The following is a 19558-nucleotide window of genomic DNA, read 5'->3' on the forward strand; positions in this document are numbered from 1 at the left end:
CTATGAGGGGATGTGAGGGAGGTTTGGAGGTTGTTGTAGAGGTGGTGGATGTTGGTAGTCCAAGATGGGAGTAAGAAGTGAACAGGGTGGGGTGTTTTTTGAGGTGGCATTGTGCATGTTGCTCTAGTTTCTGGAGAGCAAGGATGTCAAGTCTGAGATGGGATTGAGGAATTTGGGATCGCATAGCAGGAGAATTTTACAGATGGAGAGGAGGTATAGCAAGGAGCTTTGGGCCTGATTGGTGTGGTTTTGCAGACTATGTTAGTGAGGGTTAAGTACTAGAGGAATCTGAAATGATGAAGGTCATTGTGGGGGAAAGGGTGGCAGCGGGAGATGGGTTATATGATGGTAAGGCCATTTCGAGGGATTCCATGAGCCAAGCAACAACACAGGAGCACTATATTGGTCTGGGTCGTAGCTAGGGATAAGGAAATTTTCTGTATTGAAGCAGATGGAGGATAAAAATATGTAAAAGAACATAAATAATGTAGAATTATGCCCAAAAAATTACACCCAAACATGTGGGAAAAATCATAAAAAGGATGAAATGGATGGAGTGGGATGAAACAAGATGAAATCTTAGGGAGTAGGCCGATAGTGAAAGGTGGAAACCAACTGAAATTGGCATGAAGACACAATGAGATCAAAGAAAAAATAAATAAAAATATTGTAATGAGGGTTATTGGTGGGTAACTGTGAAGAAGAGGGATGGCACACATGAGTTTTAAAAGTGTCTTTGATCTCTCCACAGAAAGAGGATATGTCACAACTTTTCCAAAATAGTATTCTGTCACATGCTACAAATCATGTGCAACAAGTTTGTATCCCTACATGCACTGTCATGAGTTCTTCCAGCTGCCACATTCCTATCCTCTTGTATTGTATTGTATTTATTGATCCAGTAAATCTTACATGTACAGTACAGCACATCAGATATTGGACAGGTCAAAGTATATCTTACAATTAAAACACTTTAGAAACTAGAAAATTATGTTCACAAAATTTTACAGCACTTCATATACTGGGCAAGTCAATGTGTAAGTTATAATTAAACCACATTAGAAACTTGAAGTTTACAACTGAATACATGTATAAGCCAATATTAATGATTAAGTATTTGCATGAGCCTCACTTAAGCTCTAAGGATTTTTGAGGAACTCTTCTACATTATGAATTGACATGTACACTAGAGAATTACATTCACAGAATTTTACTTCATATACTGGGCAAGTCGGTATACAACTTATACTTGAACCCCATTAGAAACTTGAGAATTACATCTGAATGTATTTATAGACCAGTATTAATGATTACAGTATTTGCATAATCATCACTTAGACTCTCGAGGATTTTGGAGGAACTCTTCCACGCTATAAAAGCAATGTGTCAATAGATATTCTTTTAATGTTGCTTTAAAATTTTTTTACATCAGTCTTTACTTTAAGTTCTCTTGGCAATTTATTGTAGGTAATTTTTCCATGGTGTAATGTTCCTTTTTGGCACAAGCCGGTTTTTGTATGGAGTACATGAAAGTCAGTTTTCTGTCTTGTATTATGATGAACATTTTCATTTTTGGGGAGGATACTAGGATTTATTACTGTATATTTCTTTATAAACATTGCACTTTCAAATAGGAAAATACATGGAAGAGGAAGAATCCCCATCCTTTTAAATAATGGTCTTCATGGTTTGTTCCTTTCTATTCCAGCCATGATTCTCACTATTCTTTTTTGCATCCTGAAGAGTTTTAGGCAGGATGGCGAGTTACCCCAGAAATTGATCCCATATTTTAGGACAGAGTGTATATTAGAATAGTAAACTGTCATTAGACAGTCCTTATGACAGCAGTTTTCTAGCACTCTCATTAAATAACACATGGTACTTAGCTTCTTTAATATGTTGTCAATGTGAGTTTCCCATCTAAGATTATCCTGTAGCCAGACCCCCAGAAATTTTGTATTGGGCACACTTGCAATATATGTGTCTGACATCTGAATTCTTATATCCTCTTCAGTGTTTCTCTTGATATTATGAAAATTTAATGCTACTGTTTTACTTTTATTTATTATTAGTTTGTTTTGGTTGAACCAGTTTACAACATTTGTTAATGCCTCAGACAGTCTTGTCTGTAGTATCTCTGCAGTCTTCCCACTGACTAATATGCTTGTGTCATCTGCAAACTGGATAGTGCTATGGTACTGGTTGACTGATGTTAGGTCATTTACATATATCAAAAATAGGATGGGCCCCAGTACCGAGCCCTGCGGTACTCCATATTTTACTGCTTTATAATCAGAATAGTGTCTTGTTGATTTATTTTCTTTGTGAAAATGTATTTCTACTACTTGCTTGTGGTCAGTAAGATATGATCTAAGCCAGTTGTTAGGCATACCTCTGATACCAATTCTTTCAAGCTTCTGCAGAAATAGGGTGTGGTCTATGATGTCGAAAGCCTTAAACAGATCAAGGCATATTCCAGTTACTTTTTGTCCACTATCTATTTTTTCGAGTACTTCACCCAGAAATTCATATATTGCTGTTTCTGTTGATCAGCCTTTCCAGAATCCATGTTGGGTTGTGGATAATATTTTGCACTTTTCTAGAAAATCTAGCAACCTCTTATGAAAAATTTTTTCTAGTATTTTCGAAAATGTAGATAGCAAGGCAATAGGTCTATAATTGGCTATGTCTTCTTTCTTACCCTTTTTGAACAGTGGTTTCAGTTTCACTGTCTTTAAGCAGGAAGGAAAGACTCCATTTGTTAATGAACTGTTGAAAATGTGGGCTAATGGTATTGCAATGAGGTCACCCACATTTTTAATGACATAATCTGGAATCTCATCCACACCTGTTGAAAATTTTGTTTTTAACTCTCTAATTGATAGTATAATTTCCTTAGGGTTGGTTGGAATAAGAAATAAGGAGTTGCAGTTTCTATTTTGATTTTATGGTGTTGTAGCAGGATTTTTATTTGAAGATTTTATGTGAGAGAGTAATTTTTCGCTAATATTTGCAAAGTATGTATAAAAAGCATTGGCTACTTCTTCTGGATTTGTAATTTTTTGCCATCTTGGATTACCTGGAGATTTACATTTTGGGAGGTCTCATTTCCTACTTGTTCTCTATCTTCCACATGGCTTTCATTTTGTTCCTGGCCATTTTTATATGGTGATCATTTCTTTTTCTAGTTTTTAATGTTTGGTTTTTAACTGGAAAAGAAATATTGAAATAATGGGAGAATATTTCCATGAACATATCAAACTTTTTACATGTGTCCTCACAGTTGTCAATATAATTCCATGTTTCTTTTTTTAGTAAGTGCCTGAAGTGTTCTAGGTTGTGCTCGCAAAAATTTCTACCTTTTCTTGCCATTTATTGTTCAGTATTTCCTGCAGCCTCTATTGGGAATTCAATAAACTGTGCATAATGATCACTGAAACCTGTATTCATATTTCCAGATTTGTATAAATATTTATCTGTATTTATTAGTATCTGATCTATAGCACTGGTTGACGATTTGGTCACTCTGGTGGGGGATTTGATAGTTGTATGTATATTGTAGGTTTTTTAATAAGGCCTCAAGGTTAATCTGTCTTTTGAGGTCTTGTTGAAATCTATATTAAAGTCACCACATATGATGGTTGTTTTACTAACTATTTTTATACTGTTAAGTGCCTTCTCAAGATTTTCAATGAAAGTAGTTACGTTTCCATCTGGGCTTCTATATATGCAAATAACAATTATATTTAAATTTGTCAGCTGTGTAGCAGAAATTTCGAAGTTTTGCTCTTCCCCTAGCTGGTTAGTGAACTTTAAATTATCGTGTTTGACGTCCTCTCTAACATATATGCATGTTCCTCCATGCATGGAGGTTTTCCTACAAAAAAAAGATGAAAGGGTAAAGCCCTCTATCCTTGTGTGATGTAACATATTTTCTGATAACCAGTGCTCACTAACACATATAACTGACACTTCTTTTAGTTCATCTGATAACAATATTTCTATCTCACTAACTTTATTTGATAAGGATTGTACATTTTGGTGCAGGAGCATAAATTTCGACGATGACTTATTTACTAGGTTGTTTTGGCCTACCTTATATTCGACAGCTGCACATGACATATCATTTTTAACACTTTTACAATTGAAGTTTTCTTTCCAGAGCGATGTTTTAGAAGATGAAATCAACATTTCTCTGGAATCACTTGCCACGAAAAATGTTGTGGTTCTTTCCTGTTTCGTGTTGGGCGAGTTGGCTTGTAGTGTGATGGCGTTTCTGCTGTAATTTTTGAAGCTGTAATTTAAGGACTGCAACTAGGCTAGATGGGGATCCTCTTCTTGCCGCTTCCACACTTCTTGAAGTCATTGGAGTAATATGCTCTTCATTTGAAATTGGTGATTCCATTGCTGCTGCTGCTACAATTGGAGGCTGCACTAAGCCTGGCTGATTTCGGTTTAATTGTTCCATGATTGCATCGCACAGTGCTACTTTTCCTTTCATGTTTCTATGCAATCCATGGGTAGTGAAATCTTCTCTTTTTTGACTGTCTGCATTAATATATGCCACATTGCTGAAGAGCTTGCATATTTTCTCGAACTTTCGGTTAGTTGCTTCGATTTCTGCATTCACACATGATGTTTTGATGAGGTCATGTCTCATAGGGATGCTTATTACAAACACTTTCATGTCCATAACTTTTGCCAATGTTTCCCTTAAAGATCGCAAAGTGAACTTTGCCTCGTTCTTGTAGACATTGTTTGCACCAGTTAAATTAATGCACCACCTTTCAACTTTCCATTCTTTTTTTAAGACTGGTTTTTTAGCTGAGCTCATGATTTTTGTATGGCTGCTTCCCTTCTTCTCCAAAGGCCTCTTTAATTTTCCTGTAGGTGATGTATATCTTTCCCCAAGTGAAATATGCTTCTAGATCCTTACATTTGTCCTCTAGCCACTCCTGCTTAGGCATTTTGCACTTCCTGTCCCTCATTTTTTAGATGTTTGTATTCCTTTTCACCTATTTAATCTGCTGCTTTTTTTGTTTTCTCCTTTCATCAGTTAAGCTCAATATCTCCAGTTATCCAAGGAGTTCTACTAGGCCAAGTCTTTTTACTTTTTTGATCCTCTGCTGCTGCATTATTTGATCTCTTAAAGCTACCCATTCGTCTTCTACTGTATTCCTTTCTCCTGTTCTAGTCAACCTCTCAACTGCCTCTTGTTCTTTCAAATTATCCAAGTCCCATCTCCTTTATTTCCTGCTTTTTTTGTAATTAATTCAGTTTTAAACTACAGTTTGTAACCTATAAATTGTGCTCACAGTCCACATCTGTCTGTGGAAATACCTTACAGTTTAAAATCTGGTTCCAAAATCTGTGTCTTGCCGCTGTATAACCAATCTGAAACCTTCTGTGGTCTCCAGATCTCTTCCCCATATACAGCCTTCTTTCATGGTTCTCAAACCAAGTGTTAGCAATGATTAAATTATGCTCTGTGCAAAATTCTACCATGAGGTTTCCTCTTTCTGTGCTCCCCCCCCCCCCCCCCCCAGTCCCTCTTCACTAAGTATTTTCCCTTCCCTTCCTTTTCCTACTGTTGAATACTAGTGCCCCATTACAACTAAATTTTCATTTCCCTTAACTATATGAATAATTTCTTTTATATCATCATACATTTCTCCAAACTCTTCATCTTCTGCAGAGCTAGTTTGGCACATACACTTATACTACTATAGAATGTAAGCTTTCATAGATGGTACTGACATCAATTAAAACTTCTGGACTAATAGGCCATCGTCGATGTATAAAACTTTTTCCTAACATTTCCTCTCTGACTGCAGGGGACATCTTCAGAGGTAAAGTGGCGAACTGCAACCAGAACTTCAGAGTGCCAAATATATGGACAGTGTAGATGGCACCAAAGTTTATTGTATGAAATCAGCTATGTGGTTATCTCTGGTAGTGGTAACATTCTCAATTGAAGGTAATTGATTGTCACTCTTATGTTACAATGTTGACATCCAAATTTTATTTAATTTAACACCTTCCTCTTTTGTTTTAAAATGATTATGGTGTTTATAAATCTCAATAGCCTCCCTATACATATGGGCATGATAATGTGATGTTTTCAATATTACACTTGTATTAGCAAATTTTATTTCATGATCACCCTCCTGGAAAAGACATTTCACTACATGGCCAATTTATCCATATGTTCCAGGTGGCAATTCCTCTTGTGTTCAACCAGAAGAGCGATAACACTTCTTTTTGTGGTAGCTATGTGTCTCTCTAAATGGAGACATTATTGTGTAGCAACTCAAATGGGCTGCAAAATTTGTAAATGTATGACTGCTTGTTCTGTTGTGTTGTACTCCACACAATTTACGAGGATGCCACCTTCTGGAGAGTATAGCATTTTTTAACTTTAATTTTCATACTTTTTTTATTTTTTCTAGTGCAGAAAACGAATTTTTCTCAATCTGACTGTTGCATTTGGGTCCATAAATGAAGCACAGATAAGTACAACTTCTGTTTATAATAGCCATCTTCTTCATGGTCTGTTAAAATCACTATGCTGTTTAAAACTGAATGCAGTCAAGCTAACATAGGTCTTTATTGTGCATGGATGAAAGATAAACTACTTTTGTGATTAAGTCATGTAGTGTTGAGTTAGTGTCCTTGTGGGAACTGCATACAGATGTCATCCAGGTACACTAAAGTTATGTTTGTTTTACACTGGTGAAAGAGGAAGGAGAGGAGTGTCTGAGACTTTGTGATGATCTCTGTGCGCCATTGGTATTTTCCTGCAGGTCTGTGTGAGAAAGCAACTTTTGGTATTGCTCTGCAAAGGTTTGCACCAGCTTTGACAGAAAAAGAGCATAAAACTGCCACAATGGCAAACAAATGTCACACAGCTTGAGAGACAAGAAACCTAAGCATTATAGTGATTGCTGAAGCCTCAGTATTTCTTATCATGCTCTGCAATGCTAAATCGGCAGCTAGATAGTTAGTTAGTTAGTTTCATGTTACATGGATCATTCTGCACAATCACTCATAATGATGGGGAATGAGTCATTTTAAATTCACATCACAAAATAATTTGTAAATATGGCTACATTCCTACCCACCACAGTTTACACATTGCAATAATATAAATTCTTCTACAGAACAGGAGTTGTCAAGGAGAAACTTCTTCAGTTTGTTATAAAATTTTATTTTGTTGCCTGTCAGACATTTTATATCACAGGGTAAGCGATCAAAAATTTTTTCTGCAGCTTTATGCACCCCTTTTTGTGCTAAATACAACCTTAACATGGAGTATGAATGTCATTTTTCCTTCTGTCAGTGTAATTATGTACTTCATGATTCCTTATTAGAATTTCTAACAGTTAGTTGTAGATAAACAAAAGAAATCTGTAAATAATTAAGTCCCTACACCAGATTCCAGGAGGGAGCAAGTGCACCTTCTTGTCTCCCCTTTGAATGTCTATGATCAGTCTCTGAAATTACACACTCTTAGTTTATGTGCTTATCTGCAAATTAACAAAAGTAAAAGCACATTTTACTTTTGTGAATTATGTGTATCATAATATATGAACACTTTCTGGTGGTACATACCCAAACAGAAATATAGTTTTTTATTGTTGAAGAAGTAAGCAAAATAAAAAAGAATTGAATCACTTTATTTTAGATAACACATTCTGTGATAGGAATTCAGTAACTTGTATGACACAAGAAATGACTCAAACTGCCATGTCATCCAACACTCACTGCACAAAATCCCATGGTATTATGTCGTGTCACAGGTTTTTCATAATCGGCAGGTGTGGTAATTAAGACGGTCAATAGCAATGACTGCCCTAAGAAGACACCATGGCTAACAAAGCTACAGTGCCATGCCTTCCATAGAGGCCAATCAACCACTGGAGGATGTCACATTATGCAGAGAGCCAATGAGTAAGCAACCTGTCATCAAGGCCAGTAGCAGCCAGTCATGGGGATCAAGTGTAAGACCATATAACCAGCGCTGTCAAGCCTCTGCAATCAGTCTACATTCAGCCTGCAGTGAGTATAGCTTGTTCGTGGAGGACCATAGTCAGAGCCCACACCAAGAATCCAGTGAGCAACCTCATGCAGTTATCATCAGTGAGTGGTACTGCTGCCAGTACAGTGGACCTCAAGGAAGCCATCTCAGAATACAGCTTGGTAGAGACAGACTTGTAACAGGAACAATGAGACTTGTATCGCATTGTCTAGTTATGGACTAGAAGTTTGAAGTTGCGTGTTCCAAGAAGAGAGATTTGAGTTCAGTTATACCCAAGTTCTATGTTTCATTCTAACAAACACAGTTATGGTACTTTATTTGTGTAGTTGTCTCTGACACTACACTGACATAGTTGTTTTTGAGGTGACATGCTACTGGACAGAGAGATACATTGTAATTGTGGTGCACCTATGTCACAAAAGTGGCACAGTCAGTTTTGATCCACAGTCTACGGATTTTGCAACTTCTTGGTATTGTGGTGCAAAGCTTCTTCTCTGGCACTGCTCAAGTAGTGACCATTTTTGCTGACTGTTGTCTAGTACTTTGCACTGACTTGTGGCTGTCTCCATCAAGGTACTTCTCATTTCTTCATGGTTGCTGTGGCACAGTGTGCTTGCTCTGATCTCGGGTTGTTTTGTACATGGGTTCCCCATTTCCTTAGTGACTTGGACTAAAACTCTGGACAGTGCTTTGTTCCCTTCAAGGATTGGTTGCATGTACCTTGCTGTGAATTCTTATTGTGTGTGTCTTATTCCAGGAGACAGAACCTGTAGACTTTTCTGTTCCCATGTTTACTCTCCTCCACTCCCTGCAGACTGTACTGCACATGTTGGCAGATGCTCAGGCCTGCTTGCAACCCCACTTGGAACATGAGCTGCAGCACAACCTACATGTTCAGTGTCCAGCCACTGCATTTTTCAGTTCGACCCATCATGGGACCATTGGACCTGCTATGTGGACTGCTTGGATCAAAGCTTCACTGTGTATGGACTTCAAGTTGATGTAATGAATGGGTATTTTTCTTCACTACCACTGGTGCTCCTGTGTTTGAACTTACAATATAACTTTTTCTGGATAAACATCTGCGTGAATTTAATTGTTCAGACATAAAACGTAACTAGGCAAATTTTTCCAAGATAACCTTTCTGTGGCAGCAACAGACCAGAGGATTTTTTCTTTGTATATAAACATCTAGAGAACCATATAATGAATGTATTGCCTCTTTGTAAGGCCTAGCTCATGACTGCCAGGTAACGTGTTGCAATCTGACCTTTGCCTGGTTTTGCAGATTCAGTAGTCAGGGACATGTTACTAATCACACTCCGCACTCATTGCTTCAGAGCAACTTCCTTTGCCTGTACAATCCCTCATTAAATGACTGTTTAATCACAGAGCAAACTTCTGAAAAAGCACTGCAGCTCTGCGCAGGCATTTCAGTGTGATAATTCCAGTGTGTTTCAGGTGACTTTTCAGTATAATGCAGTTACCCACTGTGCTCAGCCAGGTCTTCAGAGCCACTCTCATAGACCTTGGGCCACACCTCAGGATATCTTCCTACCCCCTACCCTTCAGCTGGTCATCTGCCACCTAGGCATTGGACAGTCATCAAGACCCAGACTCTGCTTCCTCCATTAGTCACTTGTCAGTACAACATTGGGCTACACCACAGAACCAGTACTTGTCGCTTGCCAGTAATCTGGTGTCACCCATCAAATCTTGTGCCCAGTGTTTCATCCACCATAACAGGCCATCTTATCCTTTCATATGCCTGCACTGCCTTTTTAGCCACAACCAGGGTCATAAAGCTGAAGTATGTTCACAGATACTGCGCCGTACAGATCCACCTGCTGTTACAGGTGACCCTTTGTTTTCATGTGACTTTGCCTACTCAGGCTCAGGAACCTGATTCTTATACTAATAGTTTTGACAATAATGCAAACTTTGTTTGATTACTATATTCTCATGGTGAGACTACTCAAGATGTTTGTTCTATTGTAGATTTTGTTACACACTATGTGGATAATGATGAACCTAATTGTTCTTTTGTTCATCTGTTCCATGGCCTCAGTTCTTGAACATTTTGTTGAAGCAATTTTTGTGAATTTAGGCATTAATGGACATTTTTTTTAAATTTCAAATAGATACTGGATTATCTCAGTCTATTATTGATGCATATACTTGTGCATAATTGTTTTCTTCAAGTACTCTCAAAAGCAGTAATAACCACAATGTTGACAGTGGCTGTGTTTATGCAGTAACTACATTTACTACAACACAATGTATTGTAACAACGCACTTACTATATAAACACAGGCACTGTCACCGTTAATGATGTAATTGAGTCTGGCAGGGCTAAAATGATGATACAAAACACATTTGTCTTCCTGTGCTTAGTTTCATGAATATGCAAGCATAGGGGTTATGACTGCATGGGATATGGAAGTTTGGATCAGCCTGGGGGCATCATTGGATAGCCAGAGTTGTTAAGGTGAATTTTCATTTACCATTAGTCAATGGCACTAATACATAGTCACAGTAAGTGAATTCATTTCACAATAACAACCGTCAAGAGCCACTTCATGGTAGCTGTCATGTAGAAGTACGGTACTGTTCAGTCAGTGTGCAAGTGCAGTTTCTTGTCACGTATTCACATACATCAGCTAACTTTTTGGGCAATCTATTCCAGCATCTGGGTTTCTGTGACCATGATTCAAGCACCCCCCAAGGATCTCAGATGTGACCAACAGTGGTACCCACTGCCTCCTTCCCTGTCTGGACTGGAGCCACTGACACCAGGGTCTCAGCTACCCTTACATTCCAGTTGATCCCTATGGGATGTAAATTGGTTGGTCATTCCAGATACTTCCAATGGGTAACCATACATCACTTGCTGGGGCAACCTAAGGATGCCCCCCCCCCCCCAATCACCCTGGTGCTTCAGCAGATCTACAAGGTGGATGGCCTTTCTCACCCATCATGTTGGACACCACTGCTCATTTTGTGCTATGAGATCCTGTGTCATCCTATATGACCAACTCCATATGCCTTACCTCCACTATGGCACTTTGGGTGGACCTAATGACAGCTCTCTCCATCTGCCACTGGCCTCCATGTAGGGCCCTTCTGTTGTGGTTCTTCAAGTGGATATCACTATTCTGTTTTGCTCTCATTCTGGGTTCTCTTTTCTCAGGGCTGCAGCACTACCAGGTGGGTCTTCCAAGCTCAACGGGCTGCACGTTGTATCTGGCTCTGTATTCCAGTACTGTGGTGCTTCTTGTGCTCCTGGCTTCCCTCCTGTGTTACAGCAACAACCTGTCTGGGCCTTCATTTAACTGTCAGTGCCACAGGTGGGCTGGCCCGAGTGCGCCTGCTGTCCATAAGCTACTGACCTACACTCATTTATCAGTTCTTTTGGTTCACTTCATCAAAGAACCATTCTCAGTTCCATGTGCTTTTGTCCCGTAATCCTGCAGGAGGGGTGGGGTGAGGGCGGGGAAAGAGGACATTTTGCTGCTTTGCTGCCCAGAGGCAGCAACCTACTACATCAACCGATGACTGGGCACCAGATGAACGTCACCCCAGTCACAGTTTCAGACCACACCAATGGCAAATCCCTTCACATGAGGTGGCAGGAAAGCTACATCCTCCAGCACTCGCCAGGTGACACCCTGTGATACAGGATGACATTCCTGGTTGCATAATCACAAGTCCGATTGTTCAACAAGGTTGATATTGACAGCTGCCCTAAGAGAGCACCATGGCCAATAGAACTACAGTGCCATGCCTTCCATAGATACCAATCAATTACTGGAAGCCAATAAGCAAGCTGGCTGTCATCACAAACAGCAGCAATCAGTTACCTGGATTGAAAGTATTCATCCACAAGATAATATAGCCAGCGCCATCAGGCTTCAACAGTCAGTCTACACTCAGCCCTTAGTGAGTACAGTGAGTTCATGGAGGTCCAAAGTCAAAGCCCATGCCAGGAAGCCAGCGTGCTATCTCCTGTGGCAGTCATCGGCGAGCAGTACCACTGCCAGTAGAGTGGACCTCAAGTAAGCCATCTCAGAATGCAACTTGGTAGAGGTGGACTTGTAAGAGGATCTATCAGACTTGTATTGCATTGTCTAGTTATGGACTTAGTTGTTTGAGGTTACTTGTTCCAAAAGGAGAGATTTGTGTTCAGTTATACCAGAGTTCTAGGTTTTGTTTGGAGTGTTCTAACACACTGTCCAGTCACATTAATTTGGTCACCTATGAAAAGTCTGAATAACCACCTTTTACAGCACAGACTGCTGTAAGATGTGCAGGAAGAAAGTCAGTGAGGTTCTGTGGAGCCATGACAACTCCAGTGCCATGGCCAGCTATGCTAGTTTTCTCAGTTGCAGATCCATGGTGGAAACAACCTAGTTGAGGAGGTCCCACAGATTCTCTATTGCGTTTAAATCCAGGGAGTTTGGTGGTGAGAGGACATGCAGGGTGGATACGGTCCCCAAGGATAGGTCATGAAAACATTCCCCAGACCATAATGGCCTGGACCCTTCCAACGACTGTTGCAGGGTATTTGCTTTCAGCCATTTCATGCTGTATGTGCCACTGGCCATCTGTCATCTGAAAAGGCCTTCTATAGCCACTGAGTGGGCGTCCAGACTCAGTACTGACGTAGCCTTTATCGCCAACGAACAACAGTCAGCATGGGTGCGAGAACCAGGCACCTGCTTTGGAGACCCACATGCAGCAACATTCACTGAACAGGAGACACTGTTGGTGCCCTGTGGTTCACCTCGGTGGCAAGTTGCTCAACAGTTGTATGTCTATTTACCGGGACACATCTCCACAGCTATTGTTCACTCCTGTCATCTCTGGTCTGCAATGCTCTGCAGTAGCCTCAACACTGGTTTCGGGTAGCACCATTTTGCCATGCATGGTAACTTAGTCATTTTGGAAATGCTTCCACCCAGGACCTGAAAGCCAATGATCATGCCCTTTTGGACATCAGATTAATTACTCTGTTTCCACATAACAATAACTGTACTGTTTTTCACATCCCCCCAACACGCTTTATATAGCCTCCACTATTAGTGTTGATGACCTGCCATCTGTGAGTTGTTATTGCACATTGATGATGAACTTAAACAATGGTCACATTAATGCTACTGGACCTTGTAAATATAGTTATGGTACTTGGATTATTTATTTGTGTAGTTGTCTCCAACACTCTACTTGTACAGTCATACAGAGGTGACATACTAATGGATAAATAGACATGTCACAACAGTGTATAAGTCACATCACAATCACAACACATCTAATGTGACAGGGCACAGAGGATAAATGTTGTGTAGTCCACTGTGAAGCACAATTCATATCCACCCTTACCCATCATTCTTACAAAAGACCAGATCCAAAGTGTGCTCTTGTAAGTCACTAAATAAAAATAAAATAAAACTAATGCACACAAGACAAACTGTGTAAGGACTTTAAAGGAAGACATTAATTTCTCACACTAAATCAGGGGTGTCCAATATTTTACTCTATCTGGGCCACATTGGAAGAAGACATAATATACTTCACACTAAAACTAACTGCTGAGGGAAAAAAAATTGGGGGTGACGAGAGAGGGACACAGTCAAAGGTATGTAATTAATACATTTAAGTAATTTATAATTTATTAATTTATGATTCTTTATTCTATAAAAGGAACATGGAGTTAATCTGAGATTTTATATATGAGATTTCATTGATAATTTTACGTATATACTGATCAGCCAGAACATTATGACCACATTTGCCATGGATAACAGTGGTGACATGTTGTGACATGGAAGCAATGAGGTGTTGGTAGATCACTGGAGGAGTTGGCACTACATCTGCACACATAAGTCACCTATTTTTAATACAATAAATAAAAATAAAAAAATAAAAAATAAATAATTCCCAATGAGCTCTGACGCAATATTCAATCACATCCCAGATGTGTTCGATTGGGTTCAGATCTGACAAGTTGGGAGGGGGGGGGGGGGGGGGGGGCAGCACACCAACTGGAACCAGCCCCTGTGGTCCTTGAGCCACTCCACACACTTCTGGCCTTGTGGCATGGTGCATTATCCTGTTGAAAAATGCCACTGCCGTCAGCAAACATGATCGCCATGAACTGGTGTACGTGTTCTGCAACTAGTGTACCATATTCCTTGGCCATCCTAGTGCCTTGCACGAGCTCCACTGGACTCGTGGATGCCCATATGAATGTTTCCTAGAGCATAATGGAGCCGCCACCAGCAGTACAGGTGTCAAGGAGCTGTTCCCCTGGAAGATGACAGATTCATGTTATCCCTTGGCATGATGAAGAAATTATCAAGAGTCATCAGACGATGCAACACTCTGCCACTGCACCAATGCCCAGTGCTGATGGTCACTTGCCCATTTCAGTTGTAGTTGATGATGTCACGATGTTAACATTTAACATTAGTATATGCATGAGTTGTCAGCTGCGGAGGCCCATTGTTAGAAGTGTTAGATGCACTGTCTCTTCAGACACACTCAGGATCTGCTCAGCATTAAAATTTGATGTTAGTTCTGCCACATTTCACTGTCTTTTCTGTTTTACCAGTCTGCCCAGCCTACGATGTCCAACGTCTGTAATGAGGGGTGGCTGCCCAACCCACGACATTTGGATGTAGTTTCATCTTGGTTTCACCACATGTTGAAGACACTCACCACAGAACTCTTTGAATACCCAACAAGTTGTGCAGTTTCTAAAATGCTTGTGCCAAGCCTCTTGGCCATCACAGTCTGCCATAAGTCAAACTCAGACAGAGTGTGCATCTTCCCCATTCTACACAGGGACAGTATGAACACTGATACTACATGCACTGTTCGTGTGTCTAACACTGCTATTGTCTGGACAGCTTTATAACAAAAGTAGGTCAGTGGTCATAATGTTCTGGCTGATCAGTGTAAGTTAAGTACAATTCATGGGATTAATGGGACATTTGGCTCTGAATTTGGAAATGTATCAGTATCTCATTTGATCAAAGTTGTTGCAATTCTCAGGGTGTTCTCAAGACTTTTAGATGAAATTTTGGTTGTATTTTTACTCTTTGTGTGCTTGTCTCTTGAAAAAATCCGTTCACAAATGTACAAGCTTCCAAACAAAGATGACATATATTACGTGTGAGTGTGCAGCAGGGAATATTTGTCTCTGGGCAGGTATGATTTGTGAAAGTCCAACAAAGATACATGATCAAATATTTCTTTTAATTGGATGTCAGACTGCAGCTCTATGCATTCCATCTGAAAACGTTCTGGCACTGTATCCATACTGTTCATAAAAGATGTCGAATGTTAAGAGTGGGCTGGACCAAAGAGAGAATGGCATCATGAGGTAGGAGTTTCAAATTCAATTTATCATAACTTTACATAAACAGAATGTTATGGATTATTATTATTATTATTATTATCTTTCCTTTCTCAGACATTATGTCTGGTTAAAAATGGAAAGTGACGCAGACCTTGATCAAGCATGACTTCCTTTTAACTGTGAGGTATATGTTACATTGCATTTAGGAACTTTCGGGTAATTGAACATGTATCAATAATTACAAATTTCTGTAGTTGTATATATACGTTTGGATGTAGCTGTATTGCGTTGATGTACTGATGGATATTGTGTGGTATGACTCCTGTAGTTGATAGTATAATTGGTACAATGTCAACTTTATCCTGATGCCACATGTCCTTGCCTTCCTCAGCCAGTTGGATGTATTTTCAATTTTTTCTCCTGTTTTCTTCTGTATATTTGTTGTATTGGGTATGGAAAATTTCGATTAGTTGTGTTAATTTCTTCTTTTTATTGTTGAGTATGATGTCAGGTTTGTTATGTGGTGTTGTTTTATCTGTTATAATGGTTCTGTTTCAGTATAATTTGTATTCATCATTCTCCAGTACATTTTGTGATGCATACTTGTATGTGGGAACCTGTTGTTTTATTAGTTGTTGATGTATTATTTTTGCTACATTGTCGTGTCTTCTGGGGTATTCTGTATTTGCTGGTATTGTACATACGCTTGTGATGTGATCTACCATTTCTATTTGTTGTTTGCAAAGTCTGCATTTATCTGTTGTGGTATTGGCATCTTTAATAATATTCTTTCTGTAATATCTGGTGTTTATTGTTTGATCCTGTATTGCAATCATGAATCCTTCAATCTCACTGTATATATTTCCTTTTCTTAGCCATGTGTTGGATGCGTCTTGATCAATGTGTGGCTGTGTTAGATGATACAGGTGCTTGCCATGTAGTGTTTTCTTTTCCCAATTTACTTTCTTTGTATCTGTTGATGTTATGTGATCTAAAGGGTTGTAGAAGTGGTTATGAAATTGCAGTGGTGTAGCCGATGTATTCATATGAGTGATTGCTTTGTGTATTTTGCTAGTTTCTGCTCGTTCTATAAAGAATTATTATTATTATTATTATTATTATTATTATTATTACTATTTTACAAATTTTCTGATAGTTGCTCATTTCCTGGGCTGCATTGATACTTGCTTTGGGACGCACGCAGCCTGCAGGTTGCAGGTTGGACACCCCTGCACTAAATGAAGCCTTATTTATCTCACACCTTCAGTTATATAAGTGACATGTTGAGTTTTACAACTTGTGTGGACAACATTTTCCGCAGCTGTTGCTAGATTTGAATACGAAGTGCAGTCTGTGACATGTATGGCAAACAAAGTAATATGGTGATTTCTCCCTACTTTCCAGACTCTATTGTAATCTCAGTTCATTGCACCTAAAGAACCTGTTTGTATGGAGACAAAAACAAAACTGGTGTGGGTCCACATGCCCAAGGTGTCAAGCAAAATGCAAGAAGCTCCTACATTTTTATCAGGCTGTGGAGCAATATATGGTAATCATGTTATTATTTTTCATGATGGTTTCTTCAAAAGACCTGTTAACATTGCCTTGGAATTTTTGCAAATTCTGTTATTATAACAATGTTTGAGACATCATCTCTTGCATCCCTTTATAGCTTGAATAAAATAACTTTGTAACAGACTGCAGTATGCTGCAGGTGTGGAACCAGCCATGCTTGACAAGGCTCTGCATTATATACATGCAAATTAGGCCTCACAGTGAGTACATGGTATTCAAAAACGAAATTCAATAAGCAGGCAGTTGGCCCCCACCATTCAACTAACTGAAATGTCAATCATAAAGCAGGGAGCAGTGGGTTAGAATTCCAATACCTGTGCCGCATTATCATCTTTTGGAATGGAATTAAATGTCGAGCTATACTCCCCAGGAACACAGTTGATACTGGTAGTACAGATTTTCATACCAGTACACAAATCACTTTTTGGAAACTGTCAGATATAACTAATGGACATTTAGTATTGCATTCTATTAATTCTCTGTGAGTGTACACAGACCAAATAAAAGCTCCCTGGTTCCCTGATTAAGAGATGCAGAAAGGTTACACGACTCTGACAAATACAATAGTTTTGTATATGGACATTTGACTACGAGGGTTATACTTCCTGCAGAGGTTGTAACTCTTCATCAGGGAAGCAGCTTAAACTTGTTCTACTGATTTTCTGAAGAGTATAGATGCATGTGAGCAATATGTTCTTACATTTCAGTAGCTCAAATATAGCTGTAACATCAAAAGGCACTCTTACTTCCCTGCACTAAACACATTGAATTTCTATATGCAGATATCTGTGTTATTTTCACAAAACAAAAGTGATGTATTTAAAAGAGACTCTTCACTTTAGATGTTGTATCTTAGACTGCATTTCTGATTTTCACAGAAATCTTAGTTAATCTAAAAAAACTAAAACTCAACTCCGTCCGAACAGGTCTTGGAAGGCCCAATAGTACTGGCTGGCTGTCAAGTCATCCTCTGCCCACAGGTGTCAATGGATGCGGATACGGAGGGGCACGTGTTCAGCACACCACTCTCCTGACTGTATGTCAGTTTACGAGACCGGAGCCACTACTTCTCAATCAAGTAGCTCCTCAGTTTGCCTCACAAGGGCCGAGTGCACCCCACTTGCCAACAGTGCTCGACAGACCGGATGGTCACCCATCCAAGTGCTAGCCCAGCCCGACAATGCTTAACGTCGGCGATCTGATGGGAACCAGTGTTACCACTGTGGCAAGACCGTTGGCAGTTAATCCCCTCCCCTCCCCCCCCCCCCCAAAAAAAAAAAAAATAAGTAGCCTCTTAAGACAGACAGAATATTATTATTAAAAAGAGTAATTTCTTACCCATGAAATGGCCCCATTAATTGGGGCGAACTTGCGTTGTGTAGAAGCTGCTGCAGTTGCCGTACTGTGCGGTCATGATCAACACCTGATAAATCAACTGCACAATTGACAGTTGAGACATTTCGAACATGTGAGAGAGGACCTCTATCTCCATGCCTCAAGAATATCAATATGGCTTCCAGTGACAGATTGTTGCTAGGTACTTGACCTGTACAGGGATACAGAAAAACATATTTCATGTTACAATTACAGTCTGGCAATTAATCTGTTTTAGAAGACTGGGACAGTAAAATTTGAACTGATTAGATCCTGCAGGTGACTGCTAAGTTACAACTGAAACATGTTTTATATATTTGAATGATAATTTTAGACTGTGATTATAATAAAACACTGGATTACTAAAGTTCTTGATTTGGATGACATTATGGACTAAAAGCCACACAATTACACATTTTCGTTATATGGAGACATGTTAACTATTTGTAGCTCTGTAGCTGTACTTTCAACAACATATTAAATATAGAATTACTGGTCCATAGTTCATCATATGGCATAAATCAAAGCCCTACTTTTAGCACATGACATATTGACATTCACTATCAGATCAAAAGTATCCGGACACCCTTAGGTACTGTGGAATTGATGACTTGATAACATGAGAGGCAGACACACTAATGTAATAAGAGATGTGGATATGTGTTGTCAGGAAAGAAGCACTAACAGCAGTATGGGTCAGTCAGGAGAGCTCAGTGATTTCAAACATGGACTACTAATTGGATGTCACTTGACTAATAAATCCATCAGTGACACTTCAACCTTTCTAAAACTTTTCATGTCCATTCAGTGATGTGATTGTGAAGTGGAAAAGCAGAGGAATAACCACAGCCAAACCAAGAGCAGGCATTTGTCATGTACTTTTTATTTATTTATTTATTTATCCATCAGTAGACAATAAATGTGGTATGAGTGTTGTCCAGAAGTACATGTAAATTTATGGTAAACAATTTGTGAAAAAGGAACATACAAAATTTTACATTAAGTAGTAGAAAGAACAATACATACAACATTGTACAAAAAAGGTACAAAGAATAATAGTTGGTCATACAAGACACAGTAATACAATTTTTTATACATGTATACTAACAGGATTGTAACTGCATGTCTTTTGTCTTTTCTAAACAGGAAGCCCTTATATTCACTACATCTATTCAGTAAAGATTTTATCACACTCAACAGCTGTCCATCAG

The 19558-nt window shown here is 39.2% G+C and overlaps 1 protein-coding gene and 1 pseudogene across 2 annotated transcripts in view; both read right to left on the minus strand.

The window, feature by feature from the left end:
* LOC126457303 (2-phosphoxylose phosphatase 1) overlaps nucleotides 1-19558 on the minus strand; it is a 110784-nt gene that overhangs the window by 60780 nt on the left and 30446 nt on the right. For both annotated transcript variants that reach the window (XM_050093487.1, XM_050093486.1), the window contains exon 3: nucleotides 18312-18519. In XM_050093487.1, the coding sequence (XP_049949444.1) occupies nucleotides 18312-18519 (208 nt within the window). The remainder of the gene's footprint in view (nucleotides 1-18311; nucleotides 18520-19558) is intronic.
* On the minus strand, nucleotides 18095-18212 carry LOC126458784 (5S ribosomal RNA; annotated as a pseudogene).

The sequence above is a fragment of the Schistocerca serialis genome, chromosome 2 (genome assembly GCF_023864345.2).
Source record: "Schistocerca serialis cubense isolate TAMUIC-IGC-003099 chromosome 2, iqSchSeri2.2, whole genome shotgun sequence".
NCBI classification, from domain to species: Eukaryota; Metazoa; Arthropoda; class Insecta; order Orthoptera; family Acrididae; genus Schistocerca; species Schistocerca serialis.